At 42.1% G+C, this 24,445-nt stretch overlaps 2 protein-coding genes across 5 annotated transcripts in view; one reads left to right on the top strand and one right to left on the bottom strand.

Moving 5' to 3' along the window:
* Positions 1 to 10,519, top strand: part of LOC309687349 (chloride channel protein 2-like) — a 222,624-nt gene extending 212,105 nt beyond the window's left edge. For all 4 annotated transcript variants that reach the window (XM_082502252.1, XM_082502251.1, XM_082502250.1 and 1 more), the window contains one exon: positions 6,148 to 10,519. In XM_082502252.1, the coding sequence (XP_082358378.1) occupies positions 6,148 to 6,342 (195 nt within the window). In that variant the 3' untranslated portion in view covers positions 6,343 to 10,519. The remainder of the gene's footprint in view (positions 1 to 6,147) is intronic.
* Positions 10,520 to 14,253: 3,734 nt separating this feature from the next.
* On the bottom strand, positions 14,254 to 22,948 carry hspb12 (heat shock protein, alpha-crystallin-related, b12; the record flags this gene model as incomplete). Its single annotated transcript, XM_082502283.1, has 3 exons — positions 14,254 to 14,535; positions 17,875 to 18,035; positions 22,702 to 22,948. 3 exons carry the CDS (start codon positions 22,946 to 22,948, stop codon positions 14,344 to 14,346), a joined length of 600 nt encoding a protein of 199 aa, XP_082358409.1. The 3' UTR covers positions 14,254 to 14,343.
* Between the last annotated feature and the right edge of the window lie 1,497 nt (positions 22,949 to 24,445).

Raw genomic sequence — 24,445 nt, 5'->3', positions numbered from 1 at the left:
AACTAATCAGGTAACAAAAGACCAAGTTATAGTGACAGTATGAGTTCTGAACAGATGGGTTTTCAGACCTGATTTAAAAGTAGAAAGAGAATTTGTAGTGTGGAGATCTGGTGGAAGTAGATTCCAAAGTCTTGGTGCAGGACAGCTAAAAGCTCTGAGACCCGTGGCAGTCAGGCGAGCACATGGAGCAGACAGAGGTGAGTATGTATGGAGAATAGGGCTGCCACAAACAATTATTTTGATAGTCGACTAGTCACCGATTATTTTTGCGATTAGTCGACTAATCAGATCATGCATCCATTGGACGTAAAACATACAGCTTATTGCACCAGCACGCATCTGCTCTTATACAACTATCATTAGCTTACAGCTTTAAGTGTTTACGGTATGTGCTAACTAAAAATAAAGACAAGATGATAGTTTATTGAATTTTAATGAAATTTCCAGATTGTTTCGGTGAAGTAAACTCCTTGCAGGATGACACCTGGGCTCTTAACCTGAGGGGAAGGTGTGACAACAGAGTTATCAATAGATGAAAAACCCTTGGATTTAATTTCATGGTTTCATCCCTTCTGAACTTAAAATACATTAGAATCCATTTTTTCTGTTCATTTCTTTGACACCCAGCGTCATGTGAAAAGTCATGACTGTCGTCATTTCCACAGATGGTTTGTTCACCGCTTTTAATAACTGTAAAGGCACTGTCAATATCATCAGGAGTGCTGTCACCGTGCTGTACACACACAAATGATGACATTCAGTCATCATTAATGATTCCTCCTCCTGCTGTCTGTTATGTACTGTGACAGACTAAAGGCTGCTTAATATTGCTGTCTCTATCTATTGTCATTCTGTCTGTTCTCTGCCGCCTCTCCTGCTCCCTCTCTTTCCATCTCTCCTGCCTCATAAACAACTGAAAACGCTTCACTCTTTGTGAATTGGCCAGGAAGTGGAGAGAGGATTGTTGCTAAGTGCAGTGCTGCTTGCCTGTCCCTGACATTTAGGATTTTTTGTTCTGTGTACCAGCCTTCCCATTCTGCCTGTCTGTCACACAAACACATGGTTACATCACAGCGTCTCTGCTACAATAACAACTATTTCAGGGACGTCAGTGCGTTTCATAGTTTTATTTCAGATCCAGAACACACGTACAGGACTCTTTTCAATGCTGCCACGTGACCTGTAGCACCCAAATCACATCCATAATTTTGTTAATAACACCAATAATAAATAATAGAGGATGTTAAACACTATGATTCCTATATAACAGGAAACCTGTTTTTTTTTTTTTTAAACCTACTACTGATAACCTTTTAGGTACTGGTTGAGTTTAATCACAGTTATTCTGTACAGTGTGAAGCATAGAGTAGGATTTAGAATATTAATGAACTTCAGATACACAAGGTCAAAACTTTGGCATATAAATAAATTTAAAAGGATATTGTAATGTACGTTTTCAATTAAATTAATATGTGCAAAATATCTGTCTGTTGTTGCAAACAACAACATGAAATATTAAAAATATAAATGTAAAATACATGTATGTATGTATGTATGTATACGTGTGTGTGTGTGTGTGTGTATGTATATATATATATATATATATATATATATATATACATATACGTGTGTGTGTGTATATATACATATACGTGTGTGTGTGTATATACATATACGTGTGTGTGTGTATATACATATACGTGTGTGTGTGTGTATATATACATATACGTGTGTGTGTGTGTATATATACATATACGTGTGTGTGTGTATATATATATATATATATACATATACGTGTGTGTGTGTGTATATATATATATATATATATATATATATATATATACATATACGTGTGTGTGTGTATATATACACATATACGTGTAGAAGGTCTGCTAGATGATGTTAATGCAGCACTACGGGCAATACCTACAACCACGATTACCGACACTAACAAGCTGATCTACAATACGGCAGCAGTGATCAGTGAGATGCTTGGCTACAAGTTGAACAGCCACAAGGGGCAGTACCCTCCATGGAGAAGGAGGCTAGAGGGCAAGATCAAAGTAGCACGGAGGGAGGTTAGCCAACTAACAGAGTTGCAGAAAGGTGCGACAAATAAGGTGCCTAAGAAATACAGCAAGCTGTCCATACCTGAGGCCTTGGAAACTGCCAAGCAAAGACTCACAGCCTTGGCCAGCCGCTTGAGGAGGTACACCAGAGAGATAGAAGGCAGGAGAATAAACCAGCTGTTCTCCACAGAACCAGCAAAGGTGTACTCTCAGTGGCAAGGGAACAATAAGAGAACAGCACCACCAAGGCTGGAGACGGAGCAATACTGGAAGAGCATATGGGAGAAGGATGCAACCCATAACGGCAATGCTCAGTGGCTAGTGGATCTGAGGGCAGACCACAGCGACCTCCCTGAACAGGGTCCAGTAACCATCACAGTGGCAGATATCCAAGAAAGGGTCTCCAGTATGAAGAGTTGGACAGCACCAGGGCCCGACATGGTTCACGCCTACTGGCTGAAGAAGCTGACTGCACTCCACGAGCGTCTGGCAGCACAAATGAACCAGCTGCTAGTTAACGAGAGACACCCGGAATGGCTAACTGAAGGCCGGACGGTCCTGATCCCCAAGGACCCCAAGAAGGGACCGGTCCCCTCCAACTACCGACCAATAACCTGCCTCAGTACTACATGGAAGCTCCTGTCAGGCATCATATCGGCTAAGATGAACAGGCACATGGGTCAATACATGAGCGGGACACAGAAAGGAATTGGCAAGAACACCAGAGGTGCAAAACACCAGCTACTGGTAGACAGAACAATCAGCCGAGACTGCAAGACCAGACTGACCAACCTGTGCACTGCCTGGATTGATTACAAGAAGGCCTATGACTCAATGCCCCACAGCTGGATACTGGAATGCCTAGAATTGTACAAGATCAATGGGACCCTAAGAGCCTTCATCAGGAACTCAATGGGGATGTGGCGTACAACACTAGAGGCCAACTCCAAGCCCATAGCACAAGTTACCATCAAGTGCGGGATCTACCAAGGAGATGCTCTGTCCCCACTGCTGTTCTGCATAGGCCTGAACCCCCTCAGTGAGATCATTAACAAGACTGGCTACGGATACCGACTACGGAACGGAGCAGTTGTCAGCCACCTCCTGTACATGGATGACATCAAGCTGTATGCCAAGAGTGAACGAGACATCGATTCACTGATCCACACTACCAGGCTATACAGCAATGACATTGGAATGTCGTTCGGACTGGAGAAGTGTAGTCGGATGGTAACAAAGAGAGGGAAGGTAGTCAGAACTGAGGGGATTGAACTACCAGAAGGCAACATTGCAGACATAGAGGACAGTTACAAGTACCTGGGGATCCCGCAGGCAAATGGGAACCATGAAGAGGCCGCTAGAAAGGCTGCAACCACCAAGTACCTGCAGAGGGTCAGGCAAGTCCTGAGGAGTCAGCTGAATGGTAAGAACAAGATCCGGGCCATCAACACATACGCCCTGCCCGTGATCAGGTACCCTGCTGGGGTAATAGGCTGGCCAAAGGAGGAGATAGAAGCCACTGACATAAAGACAAGAAAGCTCCTGACCATGCATGGAGGGTTTCACCCCAAGTCCAGCACCCTGAGGCTGTACGCTAAGCGGAACGAAGGGGGCCGGGGACTGGTGAGTGTCAGCACCACAGTCCAGGATGAGACAAGGAACATCCAAGAATACATTGGGAAGATGGCCCCAACTGACCGAGTGCTCAGTGAATACCTCAGGCAGCAGAAACCCAAGAAAGAGGAGGGAGACGAGGAACCATCATGGAAGGACAGGCCCCTGCACGGTATGTACCACCGGCAGATAGAGGAGGTGGCTGATATCCAGAAATCCTACCAGTGGCTGGACAAAGCTGGACTGAAAGACAGCACAGAGGCACTAATCATGGCAGCACAAGAACAAGCTCTGAGTACAAGATCCATAGAGGCTGGGGTCTATCACACCAGGCAAGACCCCAGGTGCAGGCTGTGTAAAGATGCCCCAGAGACAATCCAGCACATAACAGCAGGGTGCAAGATGCTAGCAGGCAAGGCATACATGGAACGCCATAACCAAGTGGCCGGCATAGTGTACAGGAACATCTGTGCCGAGTATAACCTAGAAGTCCCGAGGTCAAAATGGGAGATGCCCCCAAGGGTGGTGGAGAATGACCGAGCTAAGATCCTGTGGGACTTCCAGATACAGACGGACAAAATGGTGGTGGCTAACCAACCGGACATAGTGGTGGTAGACAAACAGAAGAAGACGGCCGTAGTGATCGATGTAGCGGTTCCGAATGACAGCAATATCAGGAAGAAGGAACACGAGAAGCTGGAGAAATACCAAGGGCTCAGAGAAGAGCTCGAGAGGATGTGGAGGGTGAAGGTAACGGTGGTCCCCGTGGTAATCGGAGCACTAGGTGCGGTGACTCCCAAGCTAGGCGAGTGGCTCCAGCAGATCCCGGGAATAACATCGGAGATCTCTGTCCAGAAGAGCGCAGTCCTGGGAACAGCTAAGATACTGCGCAGGACCCTCAAGCTCCCAGGCCTCTGGTAGAGGACCCGAGCTTGAAGGATAAACCGCCCGCAGGGGCGTGCTGGGTGTTTATATATATATTTATATGAATATTATAAGTTGTAGAGCCATTTCTTTCTCTGCCTTATCCAACTTTTTGTTAGTGCCATTTTGTTTGACCAGATAAAGACCTCTCAGGTAATACCTAAAATAGTCTCTGACAATCATTGGTTTTATGTAATACAATGTTTTCCTGAAGATTTGTGACTGCAGAAGCATTTTTGTCAATTACTGCTGTGAATGTGGCAAGCATTATAATCAGGAGTGCACATAAGTGGTCCGCAGGTGCGCATGCGCTGTCAAAATAAAAAATGTGCACCAGATAAGAAGTTGCAACGCGCGTTTACGTACATAAGATTTTCTGGAGGAGGACAGACATTTGTTTAGAACTCTTAAAGATGTCGAAGAAGCTCCTTTAAGCAATTACTGTGGTGTTCCTCCACCTCCAAAGAAATGTCAGAAGGAGTCCGAACCACAAAAGAAGTGCGTATTCTCGGAAAAGTGTTTGCAGGAGGTGAGCTGGCTTCAAACAAATGATGAACACACAGAGATGTGGTGCAGAATGTGCCGTGAAAATCCCACTCTAGCGGACAAAAACAGTGCCTTTCCCTTTATTACACTTTGGAAACGAGATTTCAGTCCAAAATAGGAAACAACCTTTCCATCAGAAGTACTGATATAATCTTGCAGTGTAGAGCAAGACCACTGTGGTCAAAATTTAAAGCTATATTCAGCACATTCTAATGATAACAGTGGGAGGGAGGGGGGACCTAAACACCAAACCCAAAGAGTGTATCTTTAATGTACACTATTCTCCCACAAAGTAAACCTTGAAAGAAATTGATATATTTTTTAAAGGATTTTAAAGGTTTCCAAATCTTTTTTTTTTGTTTTTTGTTTTTAAAAAGAGAGAATTTAAACCCAAGTGATATATTTTGCTTTTATTGAGGATGTTTAATTAGCATAGAAAAGTTAAAATATATTGATATAAAATTATTATTAAAAATGTGTTTTTCAGTGTATTACTGTACTGGTACAGTAGAAAGCAACACATTATATAAAGTTCTTGTAATGAGGGTGATGGTGTATGAATTTTGATGTATGATACAATTCCTTAATGCTACAATCATATAAAATTCTGCACGCTTCTTTTGACATATTTCTTACTGTTACAATTTAGAAATTGTTTGTGTACTACTGAGTTGGACATTCCCCTTTTTTTTTTGTTTGTTTGTTTTTTGAAAATTGATTTTCCCTCAACTCAGCTGCCAGAGGTTTCTTTCTCCCCACTGTTGCCACTTTTGGTATGGCTCTCTAATGTTTAAGGATCTTTACTTTATGATATACTAAAGTCTCCTTACAGGACTATAGTGATGACCTGCTGATAAATAATAAAATTGCTGTTGAATTGAGTATAGTAGTGCTGTCCAGATTGTTGAAACTGGGAGCCTTAAATTGCGCTGTGAAGTTCTGGTCACACACACTTCCTGCTTCCATTCTAACTACCTTATCTTTCTTCAACCAGCTCCGTAAAGCAATTGAGGGCTCAGTGACTGTGAAAGGTGTAAAGGTGCGCCCCCCTCTGGCCAGTTTCCGGGACAGCGGCACAAGCAGCAGCGAGAACGAAACCACCGAGCTCCACAAGCTGTGGGACCGCCACAAGAGCATGTCGCTGCCACGCGAAAGCACCCCCTCCGAGTCCGAAGAGAAGTCCCAGTAAGGGAAAAGGTGATGAGGAAGAAGAGGAGGAGGAGGAAGATGAAGCATTGAGGTTTTTAATCACTCAAAGCTACAAACATGCAAAAATCCTCAGGGCTCAGGATCAACAGGCCAGCTTCCTCTTCATCTCTCGCCTCATCTGCTCCTCTCCCTCCTTCTCCGCTAACTTCCGTTCTTCCCGGACCACCCAGTGCTTTCTCCAGGAGCCTTGCACTGACCCAGAGAGACACTCCACCAGAGGAGTGGAACAAAACCTGTGCCCTGCTCTCCATTTACCCTTGGGAACCCACAGCAGAGCCAGTGTGGATTAGGGTTACCGAGACTGGGTTAAAATGAAAAGGGATTGTTTCTTTTTTTTTTTCCTCTCTTTTTTTTTTTTTTTTTAGCAGACTTTGTTTAGCTTGTGTGTCTTTTGATTTGGGATCAAAGTTTCAACCTGCAGATGTAATCCTTTGAATGAGTCTTCCACTTAAGGTAGAGAAATTCAGCAGTGGTGACAAGGAAGGCTACTGTAATGTGTGCATGTGTCTTTTGAAAGCGTGTGTGAGTGAAATGAGACAATGGGTGTGCGCATGAAGAGGGAGGTAGCAAAACGACTATATCCTACAGGTTTTTTCTTTTTAATTATTACGTCTCAAGAACACATGTTAGACTTTGTTTTCCTCATTTATCTGAATGATCAGGTGGTCTGGGTTTGACTGGAATTGGCCATTTCTTTATAAATTACACTGCAGTTTGTCCAGTAGTGGACTCATAAGGGGAGAGATGCCTTAGCTTTTCTGTGTTTTCTTATTTCCATTGCCCCTCTTTACCTCTTCACTTCGAGTCTTAATGGTCAGGTTGAGAGCAGAGCCTATGCAAGCAGACTTGCCTGTTGGCAGCGACTGAGGCACCTGTAGCCCTTTTCATAACGTCCTTTCATGCTGTAGCCGCAGCCTTCACACGCACATAGAAACACACACCAACATTTTAACGGCGATGCACTCGGCGAGTCAAGGTTTTCTGCTTATCTAAATATAGCTTTTAATAAGTGTTCTAGAGAGGGTTGGGGCGGATGGAGAGGGCAGGAAGCAAGTGAGGGAGGGAGGAAGAGCATGGAGCAAATGGATGGCTGAAAGAATGAAGCCGTCATTACCTAACCAGCTGCTCTGTGCTCTCTCATCAATCTGCCTTTGAGTGCCATGTAAGTTTGTATCAGAGACATAACCCCAACAGATAAATGGCGGGGTGGTTCACAGGGTGAGGCGCACAGTGCAAGAGTGCCCAATGATGACGTGCGGGCATGTGGGAACCATGACCAACATTAGTAGTAACATTATTTATTAGAAAGCATTAAAGAAAATCTATAAGTGACCAGCAGAGAGCATTCACAGATTTAGTTTAATCATTCATTCCAGTTAATTTACCAGTCCCATCACCAACTTCATCACCACTGGAGAAACTTCCGAGTACTCGTCAGCTTACCTGATTCAAATTTGGCTGATCTCAACTTCAAGGTTATCTTCTCGGGCACCACTGGACCATGTTCAATTCATATAGATTACCATGCCCAAGAAGATGGTTCATTGACTTGAGACCTGCCGAACTTTAAAACGAGTTAGTTTGATCACACCTCGTGTTAAACCAGAAACCTGATGCGTCAATGTTTTAACTGCAGTGGGGTTTCTGTCATGACAGATAACGATAAAGTACTTTGAGTTTAATAATTCATGTCTGCCATAATGCTCCAGGCTCGGCTGCTCATCAACAGTAAAACACTGATCTGGTTTGCCTAGCGTCTAACCATCTTTTCCCTATATTTGTTACTTATTTTTGACTACTGACAAACACATCTTTTAAAGACATGCTCCTTTTTTTTTTTTTTTACTGACACTACTTCCTGCAGAATTGGCCCTGAATGCCTTAAAAATGCACTCACACACATATCCCTCCAAGTTCACTTCTGTGTGCGATGTGTTGCATGGATTTTAGTTTATCGGGTCGTGTCTTGTCTTGCTGCACCCAACCCCCCCATGAATTGAAAACGCACACAGTGACATAGCAGCATGCCTTTGCATGAGAGAGAGTGCATGTGGGGGGGAGTTTTCTATGAACATAACGTACCAAAAAAAACCAAAAAAAGTCAAAAGCTTGACAGGAATGAATATGGATGGAGTGAATGAGGTTTGCCGTCATGTGCCTGTGATTTTTGTTCTCTTCGATGGCATCTTCCACTCATCCAGCGAGCTTTATTCAGCCCCTGATTTTAACCCAGGATGGGGGGGGGATTTTTGGGTTAGCACATTTTTACTTAAAGATTAATATATTTAATTTCATTCCTGTAATATAAAATCATTATTGAATGTCTTAACCAGTCATGACTTGTTGGAAGGAAATTTGGGGCTTGTTTTATATTTGTCGCATTATGTTGATTTTTAAAGTTAAAGTTTCTTTTTGTTTTTTTTCCTTTTTTCTAATGCAAATTTTAACATGATGTTGGATATATTTGTATTATTATAGACTTTTTTGTCCTTTTTTTGTAAAATGCAAATAACACTAAATGGGGGACTCCCGATGGCGAGAAAAATGGAAGAAATGTAATCACGAAGCCATGAGACGTTAATGTGGAAGCATGCGGTCCACTGTTGACATGTTCATTTCACAAGTGCCTCCTCTTCTTTAACAGCGGGAATAAGCAATCGATACTTGGGGGGGGGGTGTGCGGGTGTGTGCGTGTACACAACCAGAGAACCTGCTCTGTACACACAAACAGACACGCAAATACAGTATGGGAGTGGGGTGGGTGAGGTTTCAGAGCATGCGAGTGCACTTATCTCCATGGAACCTTCCCCAACACCCCCATTACAGCTCACCCGGGTGGGGGGGGACAAGTGACCGACATCCACTGATTTGGTTCTTTTCATTTGTTTGTGCTTTTCATCGATTTTCATTATTCCAGCTCCTGCCGCAGCCTTCCTTGTTTCCGCCGACATTTTCACTGCGTTTCATCTCATTTTGCTAGCAGGCGGACCCAGGCCCAGCTACATGCATATTTATTAGCCAGTGCTAATCAGAGTACAAGTAGTACTTTTCTTTTTTCTCCCCTCCTCATTTTGTGTTTTGTTTTTTTTATGGTTGATCTATTTGTGGTTAATCAATTTGTGCAATAACAGTGGTTCATCTCACTTTGTAACCCAGTTTGAATCAATGGCGTGAATGCGGTATAACCTTATTTTTGTAAAGAAACCTGAAAAGTGTAAAAACATGTATGTGTAGGCAGAGAAGCTACTCTCACACGGGAGCTACTGTGTGATGAAGCGACGATGGAATTAGGGGGTTGTAACAATCCTGAAACCGACACAAAAATCCAGAATCTTCCATGTTCATGTACCATGATGCCACTGTGGAGCGGTTAACTTTTTAACATGCACTGAGTCACCGGGGACTTATCTATGTTTGAGTTTGGTTTCGTTTTAGCCACATGCTAAAAAAAAGTAAAAGTTAAAAAGTTCCATTTCAAATGAGGCATTGAGGAATTGCCACTACAGTGTTTTCTAAAAAAAACGTTTGCATTTGGGTGTTTCAAACAGGCAATAAGCTTTAAAAGAGGTGGATGTTAACCTAACCCTACATGATTCACCAGTGACCTGTGGATGTTGATGCCTGGTTAAAGGTGACTGCTGTAACATTAGGCATGAGAATAATGGACTTTTTGCTTTGGAGACAAAATAATGGTTTAAAGCAAAGGTTTCCCAGAAGCTGCCATGAAAGCTCACTAGAATCTGTGTTGAAATATTAAACTGTTCACACCTTTAGGTCTTAAAAGGAAAATGGGTTTTACACCTTATTTGGTTTTTGGGAAACCTTTACCTTAAACATTAGCTGCCACTGACATACAAGCGCCTACCCCAGATTTTCCCTGATAAAACAGGCTCCTGGGAAAGTTTTATTATAAGCCCCTCTGTCCTCTCCTTCAGTCTGAGAGGCTTTGATAAGACCCCAATCCCCCATCAGCTGATGAGGGTAATCTTTTATCCACTCCTAAGGGACTGTAAATACTGGAGGCCTCCACTACGGCAAACCCCCGAGGGCCAAACCAGACCGAGCTGAACAAGATCCAGAGCTATTTTTCGCACCGAAAAAAAAGAAACATTGTTTTTGTATATCAGTGATGAATAAATGAGATTTTAACAAACATGGCGATTTGTTGCAGACTTCTTTCTTTTTTCTGTCTTCTTTAATTTCTGCAGCTGCGCTTCTTTGCTGTCTGCTCTCTTTCCTCCCTTCAGCAGCAGCTGGAAGGCACCTGGAGTGTTGTTTTTGTCTTTGACTAATACTCCCAGTGGGGAGGCATACACACAGCGATGCCACTACGGTATTCAATATGGTTCAGTCTGTCCCAAATCTTTTTAAAGCTCTGAGAGTTACAGGCTTCACGCTGCTTTGTCCAAACCCCTTTTGGTCAGCGGAGAGGTCTTCTAAGAACACTCACCTCCTGTCCTATGCACGCTTCTGTTCTAAAATCCAAACAATCACAGTCTACTTCATATTAATAGCCTCTCGTGGAAGAAAGAAACTTTTTATAATCCATATTAACATAGGTTTTCTGAATTAAACAAATACACATATTTTTGTTTGTCTCTACTAGCAACTTCAACACAAGAGCCAGAGTGAACTGAAGCTCTAGTACTTATAGCATTATAGAAAAACAGATTTCATTAACAGTATTAATGTAATCTGACAGCATCTGGTTTAAACAGAAAAACATGGAAAATTGTTTTCTCTGTGGTAGGGTCACAACAGGTCACTCTAAGGAGGGATTGGCATAAAAATCCAATTACTGCACATGAAAGACAGAGTTTTCAGGGTCTGACAACGATCCTTAAACCTGAATTGTTTCTGATGGCCAGCAGGGGGTAAATCTTGTGGCTTCAAAGAGAAAATCTATGTGGAAAAAACAACTTTTCATCTTACTTGATCTTTAGTAACGCTTTTCTGATGACTTTAGCGTTCTCTATTATTGAACAAAGAATTTTGATTCATAAATTATGATCATTAGTGTTAAGAAGGCCATTAAATCAGGTTTTGCTTTAAGGGCAACTGGTTTCAAAGAGCTGAGATGTCAGTGTAGAATGCTCAGATCAAAACTCCCAAAATGAGGCTTTGCAGTAACCACAGTGGCGCTGTGACTGTCCATCTTTTATATACAGTCTGTGATTATGGCTCCGAGACTTCCTGTCTTTGAAGTTTAGTAACCAAAAAAGGAGAGAGAGAGGTCGTCCACCAATGGAAGGGACTTAATGCACAGAACAAAGTTTCAGGTGGTGATGTCCATCTTTTATATACAGTCTGTGTTCTTTGACCATTGCTGCATTCACTCACGGATGGACACGAGATGGGCACAAAGATTAAGAAGGATTGTGTGCCTGGTAGACATTTATAAGAGCAGATCTGTCCGTTGCAGCATTTTAACTACGCTGCATTTCCATTTCCACTGTTTTAGATAAGGGACGTGAAAAGGCTCCCTCAAAAGAAATGCCAATGATCTGTTCTTCCTTCTCAACACCGCTGCTGTAGAACTGTAAACACGACATATCCAATGACATTAAAGTGGGTCAAGTGAGTCTGTTCCAGCACCGCAGCTCTAAACTGAACTAACAGCCTTCTGACTCTGCTCTTCCAGCGGGAGTCTTTGTTGCAACAGTTGGCACCATAATGAACAGACAGTACACACTTTTGTGCTTTCCTGCCCTCTCCTTCTGCTGCTTTCACATTCACAATTTGCAAACACACACACACACACACACACACACACACACACACACACACACACACACACATCGTTTCTTCATTGTGTTGTTTTGGTGTGAAAGAGAGGGGAGCATCTGGACTGTAATGGGTGGGGAGTTCTGTGCTAAAAGCTTAATGAGCTAAACGAGTTCATCGGTTAGGTAGGCTGCAGCTCTGTTCCTCACTGAGTTTAAAGTCTGACACTCAGAACTTCTCCAGGGAGACTTGGGCTTGTTTACATGCGTGCATGTTTATGGAGATCATTTCATGCATTTTTTTTAACCCCAAATAATCTGAAATGCATTGACTGCAGCTGTAACAGAGAGACAGAGTTGAAAGAATAAAGTAAACTACCCAATGTTTCCTTTCATGATGAAACACCAGCGAATGGGGTAAAAAGCACTTGGGCAAAGTGCCATACATTCATGCTGACAAGGCAGATGTTCAAAAAAAGTCTTCTTGTAAGTTTTTACAGTGTGGGAACTTCCAAACTTTTTAAAACTGACTGATATCATTGATGGTATGACATGCAGTCATCCATGCTATGTTTTTTGTGGATCATCACTATCAATATCATCCAAAGCACAGTGGAAGCATTTACTGCTTCCACTGTACTAAAAGTGAATGTAACGAGTGTTGGCAAGCATGTTTTACCTCTAGTTCCTCTCAGTTCCACATATTCCACTCAGTAAGTGGTAGACGTGAAAACCAAGCTTAAATGAGCACGAACAAGTTCATATGTTGTTTTTAAAATTCAATGTAAATTAAGTGTTTTGTTCTCCTGCCCTTTGTTTGACTTCAAAACAGATTCTACAACAGACCAACTATTAAAGTAGACCTGCTGGTGATGGTTAGGTTTGTGGGTCGGGGATCTATGTAACCTCAAAGTTTTCTAAGACGTGTGTGTGCAGATTGCAGGTAGAGAATCTGAGCGAGACTGTGAGGTTGTTCTGAGAGCTGACGCTGCTTACAGTCAAGAAGGGAGACGCAGTGAGCACCACTCTGCACCATCTGTTTGTTCTCTGATCAGTGACAGACAAACCAACAACCATTAGACATTTTTGCACAAACACATATTTATTCCACGTCTAAGAAAAGACCCGATTTTGATACAAATTGGACAACAAAGATCTGCTTTAGTTAAACAGAATACGTTTAATTTACTCAATTAACATGGAAACACAGATTAGTTGAATCGTCTAAAAACAAGGATTCCTGAAGTCAACCATGAAGGTTTTGAACAGTTTACAACATTTTTAGAACAAACACCTTCAAACCAGTTTGAAACTTTACATCAGCAAATAATAATTCAATAAATCTATCATCTTTTACTGCAAAAAATTGTTCAGGAGAAATAAATCTGCAGAGTAAAACCAGCAGGTTTAGCAGAATAGCAGCACAGTCCCCCGTCTTCGTTTTGACAGGATACAGAGGGCCTCAGCATTGAGCTGGAGGTCACATGTGTTTTGGAAGCATTATGAGATCAGTACACGCCTCAGTGATGCCTATGAAACTGAGTTGAAGTGTAAAAATACAAAAGGTGCACAGCTGGACTGATCAAAGAGAGGAGCTGAGTGCTCTGTCAGACACATGTGAGCCAGATGATGGTGCAGCTCTGAAAGTACTGTCCCATCATCCTCCGCTGCTATTAGCAGCGTGTCTATTCACTGCGCTTCAGCAAAACAACACAAAGATGAGCTTTACATTTTATATCATCCAGTTTTGCTTTGTTTTTTTTTCTGGTTTTTGTGATTAAAAACAACACTGGGAAAACAAGAGTTGCTTTATTTGACTAATTACCACACGCCTGATAACAATGGGCTTCCCTGGGCTTTTAGTTCCTGCAGCACCTGAACGTTCCTGAAGGATTTGGAGACTTTTGTTTGGAAAGTAATGTAAGAAAACATGATGTTAACATGAACTTAATAATCTGCCTGATACATTTGTGGGATTGTTAATGCATTGTGGAGTGTTTTGCTTGATCATCCTGGTAGAGGGGTTGAGACAGCGAGAGATTTACTGGAAGCAAATGATGTGATTGCAAGCGAAAAGAGGAAGTGGTGGTGCCACGTTGTGCTTATACTATAAATAATGATTAATTAGTTACTCATTTATATAAATATTCAGTGCACATGGCCACACAATTTGCATAAGCTATAAACAACACTATAAAGTTATAAAAGATCATTTAAAACTATGGGAGAAACCACGAGACACACTATGTGCGCACAGGTCAGAGGTCAGCCCCAGTGTTGTAGACTGGGATACCCAGGTGCTCCTTCCCAGTGAGTGCTGATTTCCGGCGAACACTCACCACCAGGGTACCGTCAGGGTTAAGGGTCCCACTGACTGACAGGGGGTCCATATCCTCAGGGAACAGGGACTTATGGGTGAACGTGTCACTGATGCTGCCATCATCCAAAACCTGAAGGATGGAGATGAAAAGTCAAACAAGGGATTGACCAGCTGGGAATGAAAAGGAAGAAAGGGCACAGAAAAGTGAGAAGAGCAACAAGGCCAGGGAAGGTGCTGGGGTGCAAAAAGAAGGTGAGAAGCAGTGAAAGAGATGGAGGCAAGGAGTGCTGCACTGCTCAGCTGGTGAAGAACAAGCGGGGGGAAACAGAGGCAGAGGAAAATGAGCACTGACTGCTGCTCTCTGAAGATGCTTTTTCACTGTTATAGGGCTTCGAGGCAGGTTGAACGCTTGTGGATTTTTGCCAATTTGCCTTCTTAACCCTGTTAAAATGATTTTCCTGGACTGCAGCGAAGGCTCTTCCCACTTCTCCTTCTGCTCTCTCACCTTTTAAAAATGATTAACATCAAACTGTGAGGGGAGGCGGAGAGCGAGAAAGCCGCAAAGGCACCAAGCTCCAGCTTGTCTGCAGCTCAACAGACCACATCCGAGTCCGATGTGATGGATATGACAGCGGCCCAGATAATTTTACTATACAACGGTCAGTCATTTTTGATTTACGAGAAGATGCTGTCTTCTCATAAACATGTTTTATTATGATAAATTCTGTTTTTTCACAATCTTTTTTCTGGCTTAAGAAATTATTTTATGTCTGCTTATGATCCCTCGTGTGATTTAATGTAGCACTGATGGTGAGACACAGATGGAACGGCCAAGCTTTGTTGGTCTAGGTGCATCTCTGCACTCCCACAGTCAGACAACAAAGTATTAACTCCCCACTTTTACAGCCTATACCACCAAGAGAGCACCAAATCAAGATTAACATCTTTTACGTGTTACATATGTGATTTTTTTTCTATTGTGCCTTTAACCATAATACTTTTATAAATGAGATGATACCTTGCTCAGGGGAACCTCATACACTCAACAAAAATATAAACGCAACACCTTTGTTACTGCTCCCATTCCCCATGGGATGGACGTAGAGACCTAAAATTCATTCCAGATACACAATATAACCATCCCTCCCAAACAGTGGTCACAAATCAGTCCAAATGTGTGGTAGTGGGCACATCTGCTATATTGAGATAATCCATCCCACCTCACAGGTGTGCCACATCAGGATGCTGATCTGACATCATGAGTAGTGCACAGGTGTACCTCAGACTGCCCACAACAAAAGGCCACCCTGGAATGTGCAGTTTTGTCTCACAGCAAAATGCCACAGATGCCACAAGCAATGAGGGAGCGTGCAATTGGCATGCTGACAGCAGGAATGTCAACCAGATCTGTCGCCCGTGCATTGAATGTTCATTTCTCAACCATAAGCCGTCTCCACAGGCGTTTCAGAGAATATGGCAGCACATCCAACCGGCCTCACAACCGCAGACCTCGTGTAACCACACCAGCCCAGGACCTCCACATCCAGCAGGTTCACCTCCAAGATCGTCTGAGACCAGCCACCCAGACAGCTGCTGGAACAATTGGTTTGCACAACCAAACAATTTCTGCACAAACTGTCAGAAACCGTCTCAGGGACGCTCAACTGCATGCCCGTCGTCCTCATCGGGGTCTTGACCTGACTCCAGCTCGTCGCCGTAACAGACTTGTGTGGGCAAATGCTCACATTCGATGGCGTCTGGCACGTTGGAGAGGTGTGCGCTTCACGGATGAATCATGGTTCACATTGTTCAGGGCAGATGGCAGCTGAGAATGTCCCAGTTCTTGCATGGCCAGCATACTCACCGGACATGTCACCCATTGAGCATGTTCGGGATGTGCTTGACCGGCGTATACGACAGCGTGTACCAGTTCCCACGAATATCCAACAACCTCGCACAGCCATTGAAGTGGAGTGGACCAACATTCCACAGGCCACAATTGACAATCTGATAGACTCCATGCGACGATGTGTTGCACTGCATGAGGCAAATGGTGGTCACACCAGATACTGACCGGTTCTGGGTCCCCAGACCCCCAATAGCGCAAAAAACTGCACATTCCAGAGTGGCCTTTTGTTGTGGGCAGTCTGAGGTACACCTGTGCACTACTCATGATGTCAGATCAGCATCCTGATGTGGCACACCTGTGAGGTGGGATGGATTATCTCAATATAGCAGATGTGCCCACTACCACACATTTGGACTGATTTGTGACCACTGTTTGGGAGGGATGGTTATATTGTGTATCTGGAATGAATTTTAGGTCTCTACGTCCATCCCATGGGGAATGGGAGCAGTAACAAAGGTGTTGCGTTTATATTTTTGTTGAGTGTAGTAGCCGTTCGGTGGATTCAATCCCCTGATCATCCGATTATTGGGCGACCACTCTATTTACTTAACTATCCCTGTCATCCCTGCCATGTTTGACTATCATCAGCTCATCTTTTTTGAGAGTGTGCTACATGTTCCACCTTATACAGCCATGGAAACATAACTACAGGGAATACTTCCACTAGAAGGAATAATCCCTGTCAAATCCTCAAGACCAAACAGCTGCCTTTCACCATTAATTCACCTATACTTGTTCAATGGAAGCAACAACACAAAGTTTAGAATTTCTTCCTGAGACCAGGTTCTCTGAGTTCAGTTGAAGTATCAACAGCTGAAATAGATGCCTGGAGTCCCCTGGTTAAAGTGCTATGCTGGTTCATTATTCTCATGGTAATCATCGAGCTGTTATACGTCTGGCAAGGAAATGTTAAGAAAATGTTTCTGTATAAGGAAGTGTGTATGATTTATTTATTTTTTGTCCCTAATCATAACCAATTAGTACCTAAACCTATCTGCATAATATAAAGTCTGACTTAATGCATAAATCTAACCGAACAGTGTCATTAAAGGTAAAGTGCAAGAAAAATGGTCCCAGCAGAACTTATTCTTGTCTTATGGTTGAAAGTCATATGATCTCTTCACCCTGTCTGACTCCTGACATTGACATTTGTAAATTATGATGAGGGCTTTCTGACTAAGTCAGAATGGAAGAATATGTTATTGTATTTGTTTTCAGAAACTCACGATAATCCCAAATTATTGGAGTCACTCATGGAAATTAGAAAGCATTCATAATAGTTAAAAAATTCAAAATATTAATCAGTGATTCAAATGGCAGATGTCATACTTTGTGATCAACAAACAAAACATTGGACATGATTAATGATAATTCATGGCAGCAGCTGATTTGTTTGCAGTGATTTTGTAACAATAACAGCTTTACCCAGACATGAGTGATGCATCCCAGCAGGCCCACGAGTGCGCTCATGCACATTTGCATGCTACAAGAGTTCACAAATACCCTGCTAATTCCCCCTCACTCATTCAGAAATCCCAAAACGCACATACACCTACACACCTTCTGGGCGTGGATGACCACGTGTTGGTTGTAGGCCAGCACCACTACGTCATGTGGCTCAAACTGGCTGACATCAGCTGACATGTAGTAGCTGTCTCCCAGACACCTCACTACACCACCTGTGCTGGTCTGTCCAACTGTTGCAGCGCCCCCCACAGGAGCTGCAGAATAAATGCACAAACATTACAACCGTATAAAGCAATATAGTTAATGCTCACGGAAATGTATCACAGACAAAATGTAGAAAAGTCCATCAACATGTTAACGTTATGAAACATTTATATTTGTAAGACATTTGTTTTTGCTGAAAATATTGTGTTGTGTCTAAAAAATAAAGTCAGCTCCAGATTGCAGTTATGGTCTGTATTTGTATAGCGCCTTACTAGTCCCTAAGGACCCCAAAGCGCTTTACACAATACACAATCATCCACCCATTCACGCACACATTCACACACTGGTGATGGCAAGCTACAGTATAGCCACAGCCGCCCTGGGGCGCACTGACAGAGGCGAGGCTGTTGGACACTGGCGCCACCGGGCCCTCTGACCACCACCAGTAGGCCTCTAATAGCCTCTTGAGGCTGAGTCCCAAAGTGGGTCAATTGCAATGGACACCCACAAAGAGATAGCACAATAGTATTAAAAGTGGATTTATAGAATTTTTAAAACAATCTTGGCCCTCATGGATAGTTTGAACCTTCATGAACATTTTTTAACTGTTTTGAATCTTTTTTTTCTTCTTTCTTCTTTTTTTCTTCTTTTTAACTTTTTTAGGACTTTGTTAACCCTTCAAAGTTTTCATTACTAAGTAGTGTCACTGAAATTGACATCTTGACTTTGTTTTCTGTGTTTGTGTCTTCAGTAGCATATTTCAATAATATTGAATATAAAAAAGGCAGCACGGTGGTTAGCACTGTTGCTGCACAGCAAAAAAGGTCCTGAGTTCAATTCCACCATCAGGCCGGGGTCTTTCTGTGTGGAGTTTGCATGCTCTCCCCGTGTTTGTGTGGGTTCCCTCCGGGTACTCCGGCTTCCTCCCAAAGACATGCAGTTAGTGGGGATAGGTTAATTGGTTAATCCAAATTGCCCATAGGTGTGAATGCGGGATTGAATGTGAGCGCGAATGGTTGTCTATCCCTGTGTGTTGGCCCTGCGACAGACTGGCAACCTGTTCAGGGTGTATCCCGCCTTTCGCCCTATGAAAACTGGGATAGGCTCCAGCGCCCCCCGCGACCAGAGATGGGCAGTAACGCGTTAACGCGTTACTGTAATCTGATTACTTTTTTCAGGTAACGAGTAAAGTAAGGGATTACTATTGCAAAAACGGTAATTAGATTACCGTTACTTTCCCGTAGGAACGCTGCGTTACTAAAACCGTGATTTTTTTTTTTGCCAGAATGTCTCATGACAGTGACGTAAGCGAGCGCGACGTTCGTGACAACAGCTGTGTGCAGATCAACAGTGGATCATATATCGAATGCAGGAGAGAGTATGAGCGTGCAGCGTTTAAAGTGTGGAAGTACTGACCTTATTTTGAGTTTAATTCCATAAAAAGTGACAAAAACATTAGCGTCCGTTGTGCGTGGGAAGAAAACTTCTCTTTACAAGGAAAAAACCCGTAAACTTCCACGCAAGCACCGAGTGCGCTGAGAAACTCGCGGATTCTTCAACTGACCGCCGCGGCACACCTGCACCAGGGCAAACCTCTGCCTACGCTACTCCTACTTTACAGGTGAAAATAGAGCAACAGGACCGCTAGTCTTTGATGTTATTTATTTTCTGCTGTGTTTTACTTGCATCTATTTGAAAGACTGAGTGTAAACACAAAAAAAAATATTTTATGTGCTGGAATGTGCAAAAAATAGGTTTAAATATTAAACAAATTTCTTCCAGTCAGAGAATGTTGCATATAATTAAATTTTTGCTTGATGCATAAAGTTAAAAGATTAAAACTAATAAAGCAAGTTTTAAAAAGAGACTTTTGATTTGATTACATTTTGTATGATGGATTATGCAGAAAAAGTAGAATTGGGCTGAAAGCTCTATCGCTTTATCACCTATTCAGGTTGTAAATCGTGTTTTTAAAAAGTAACTAAGTAACTAAGTAATTAATTACTTTTGTAAATAAGTAATCAGTAAAGTAACAGGATTACTTTTTTGGGGACGTAATCGGTAATTATTACTGATTATTTTTTTCAAGTAACTTGACCAATACTACCCGCGACCCTGAAAAGGATAAGCGAATGGATGGATGGATGGATAAAAAAGGCATACAAATAATATGTCTATTCTTAACATAGTTCTGTAAGCAAGGTGCAAAGCTAGCAAGCTAGCTAATGCATAACATAGCACTTCCATCTCTCCTCTAAATAGAAGAACTCTTGGCTCCTGAAAAACAAGATGGTGATTATCATGAAGCTGAACCAGGGCCTTCAAAGTGCAGAGTTAACAACCAATGGTGCCTCCATTTTCCGTATACAGTCTATGTTTTCAGCCTAATTTAATAAGATGTTATTGAGTCAGTGCACTGTGTTTATTTACAAAGTCCACAGACTGGATTATTCGGAATTACTTATGGCACTAGTTCGTTTCTAACATGAGACTGAGAGTAACTGTTAAGCTTCCTTGAGAGGCACTGTCATTATGAAATTAGAAAAAATGTTAAATGAAGTCATTTAATTCAATCTTGTATTTTTAAAACAAAAATGCACAGTAAACACAAATTAGTAGTTAATTTACTACTGTGCATTTCAATGTGCCTCATCTATTAGTTTGACACTGAACGAGTCCTGAGTCTCAGTTGTTTGGGTTGTTTCCAGATTTTAAACCACAACCTGTGCACTTAGAGGCCCGTGGACGTCCGACAGGGACAGACTGAAGGGTCAGTCTGGGCCGTCAGTGTGTTTTACTGCTAGTCAGAAATAAACAATGTTTTGGTAAAGAAGAGACACAACAGGGCAAGAATTGCTTTCATTTTATTTCCACCTTCAGTCTCCATCAGTTCTCAGGTAGCTCATGAGAAACTGAAAATATTCCTATTCAGTGAAATAAAATTTTTAGTCCGGTTATTGATTTTGCTTTAATCTGCCTGTGGGATCATAAACCTTTTATTATTTCTGGTCGTTACAGCTCTGTGCCCTGTGCAGCGTAACTCATTTAACACGTCATGATAAGTCTATATCTGCACTCCACCTTTGCTGTAATAATTTTCACCTTGCTATTAAATGCACTGCATTTATACAGCTTTTTTCCAGCCTTATTGACCACTCAGAGTTACTTCTTTATGTTGTCTGGCAGACGATGTCTGGAGCCATGTGCACTCTCACAGCTAAGGCTGGTTGCTGTTTTTCAGGTCTTTTTTATTCATTTAACCTAGAACAGTAACATGGATTACTAAGACCTCTTTTCCTGCTTATGTGCAAAATAAAGAAAAGAGCTACGACTTACCATCACGGTACTCGTGAGCAGCTGCTCGAAAACAGCTAATGTGGAGCTAAGATGACCTTTTTTGTGCACTTTTGTCACACATAATAACAGCAAATTAAATCACATCGATCAGATCAAAGAATACACAAACCCTAGGACCTTTTGATCAATAATTTTTTATTGGCTGCTGACCCTTTGCTAAGCCCCTTCACTGAACAGTGACTCAAACCATAGCAGATCTTCAGGCTTGTGATTTTTGTTCTTGCTGAAGGATCACAAAAAATAAAAATACATGTTTTTATGTCTTTATGAAACTAAAAACAGAAGCACAAATGTGTAAGTTATGCATTTCTGTGTCTTTATGTGCGCCAGTTGTAGATCAATCCAAATATTGATAGTATCGATACAAACATTGGCATCATATCGATACTGGTGTGATAGGATCCATACTTTATTTCTATCCTCTAACAACAGAAGCTGACCCAAAGTGCATTAGAGACAAGCACATTTACATTCTAGCTCTCCAAACAAACAGCTTCAAAATACATGAAAAGCTGAAAGATGTGTTTTGTTGTATTAGCTAATTACTGTGGAAAGTAAAAATCACAATGTGGTAATTAGAAGTGTTCAGAATTTGCAATTTAACGACGATTAATCTGATAAATCATAGCACTTAGCTTTCCCCTGATCTTATAGGTTAAAAGTATCGGTAACCTACTGGTATCAGCACTACTGGCCCTTGGTATTGACTGAATAGCAAAATTTGCAATATTTCATGTTCAAAAATGCACAAAATTACACAGGAACATTTTCTTTTTGCAGTATTTTGTGGCCAAAAACATTGTAAAGGTTTAGCTAGCTATAGGTTGGCATGACTAACTCCTGAGGTAATTAATGACTTCCAGTGCTCTGAGCTATAGAGTTGTTCCTCACTGTTGTAACTGCACAGGGATGCAAACATAGACATATAAATCATGGATGTAGCTTCTGGGTCAGAAAAACCAAGCAAGTGCAGAAGTGCCTTAAACCTGCATTCTCTGCGAAAGGCCACCAGATGGCAAAAGCTGTGGTCGCAAAAACACCTCCAGTCCTAGAAGTCTGTGGAAAAATAGCTTTTTGACTTGACCGCTATGAACACTTTTCTGATGAGTTTATAAGCTCAGTTGTTCATTTCTGGGCATGTTCAATACAGTTATACTATGTTTAAGAAAAAGTATTATCTTTTGTGCAGTATTTTTGGCTAACTAAGTGTTTATAGCTTCCTTATTCGAATATTAGGTAAGAAGATGTTGAAAAAAGTGTTTTAATTTTAAATTTAGAAAAGAAAAGCCCTGTGTGAAGAAACCCAGAAAAATGCAGATGTAGCATATATTAACCTATACTGACACAAGAGTTCCTTACCATTATGCCCATAGAAGGGTCTGCTGTGCCTTCTGAATGGGGCCAGACAGTTTGGTCCTCCAGGGCCTTCCTCTCCAAACAGACTGGAATGATCGGCGTAGTCGAGAAAAGGCTCAAGAATTGTTTCCAGTGAATCAGATGATCCACCCAGAGACCCCTCTGTGCAGTAAGAGCTAGACGTGCTGTAGCGTGCTGACGAGCGGTACGATGAGGAAGCTCTGCGGCTTGAAGATGTCAGCGATGCCATATTGAGGGACACGCACAGTGCCAAAACACAGTCTGACTCTTCGAGCAACCAGGCTTCAGAAAACAAGATTGTGTTTCAAATACAAGGCTCTACTGACAAAATACAGCAGAAGCAGTGGGCAACCAAAGCTACTCTCCAGCCAGAGGTCCTTGCTGTGGGCTTTTATAAAGCACTAGTGCATTGTGGGTCAGTGGAGCACACTGTGGACTTTACTGTACTGTATCTCTCCTGTGGCCATAAATGGCATTTTGTTTCACCACTGGGGCCAAGAATATAACGGACAAACTGATAAGGAGTAGAGACCCTTTCTTATTCACACACACACACACACACGCATGCACGCACGCACGCACGCACGCACGCACGCACGCACACACACACACACACACACACACACACACACACACACACACACACACACACACACACACACAGGGCAGAGATAAGTAAAGAGGACCTCTTGGAGATGCTTCTGGCATGTAGTCAGAAATAGCAAAGTGATGGACTGACCCCACACGTGATGCAAGCACTTTATCAATAACGCATGAACAAATTGGCCATTGAAATCCTTCTAAACTGCTAATGGAATAAAAGATATTTTAAGATGTGTAACGGAGAGTGTTTTCCCCAGAGAACACATTTCAGAACAAAAGTTAAAGGTTGTTGTTTTTTACCTTTTTCCCTCCAGAAGAGCCAGTGTAAATGCAGGCCCTGTTGACCTTTTCCATTCCCCCTCTAAAAGCTTTAATTGTAATGACATTTGCCTTCTGATGATACAGTCGCCCTCCAAACAGTGCCACACATCAACAATGACATTCAAGAGCGTCACATTAATATGTTTTATGGTATGTTTGTTTGTGCATTTTTCATCCGAGGATGTGAAAAATGACATTCAGCAGCATGTCATTTTGCCCTTCGGGCTAACACCAGCCTCAGTCGGAGCAGGGACACAATCATGTACAACCTATAAACCTGAAACAATCCAGTTAATACAAGCAGCATACATCAACATGACAGTCCCAATTTGTGCTCTCAGGTGAAACACTTGTATCCGTCCTTGTATAAAATATTATGCATTAATAAATCCTCTATTTTTCTTTTAAAGAGGCTTTTCAGAGCTTTTCAAACATCTTAATTATATGAGCTAAAAATGCACAAAACACACAAAATGGACAAACATTGAAAAATGTAGAAACTCAGTCGTGTGTCTTTCAGCATCTCACACTCAGCGGTAGAGGGGTTCATCTGTCCTGCTCCACCCCCACAGCGGTCCACTGTCTCCACTGGGAATAGTTTTAGTCTCTTGTGGCACATTATGGTCTCTGGAGCCAGAACATAGAGTCTCTGCTGACCTCTAACAGATGGTGTATCTTAGCTGCAACATTGATGATGGGATAAAAATGGTCAACTGGTGTTAATGAGGTAAAAGGCTAGAAATAGCAGCTGCTGTAAATTAAATCTTAAACTGTAGAAATTTTTCAAATTCGGCTGGAAACA

This window comes from Aulonocara stuartgranti (genome assembly GCF_965226115.1).
Source record: "Aulonocara stuartgranti genome assembly, chromosome: 14".
NCBI classification, from domain to species: Eukaryota; Metazoa; Chordata; class Actinopteri; order Cichliformes; family Cichlidae; genus Aulonocara; species Aulonocara stuartgranti.
This window is presented reverse-complemented; position numbering and strand designations above follow the sequence as displayed.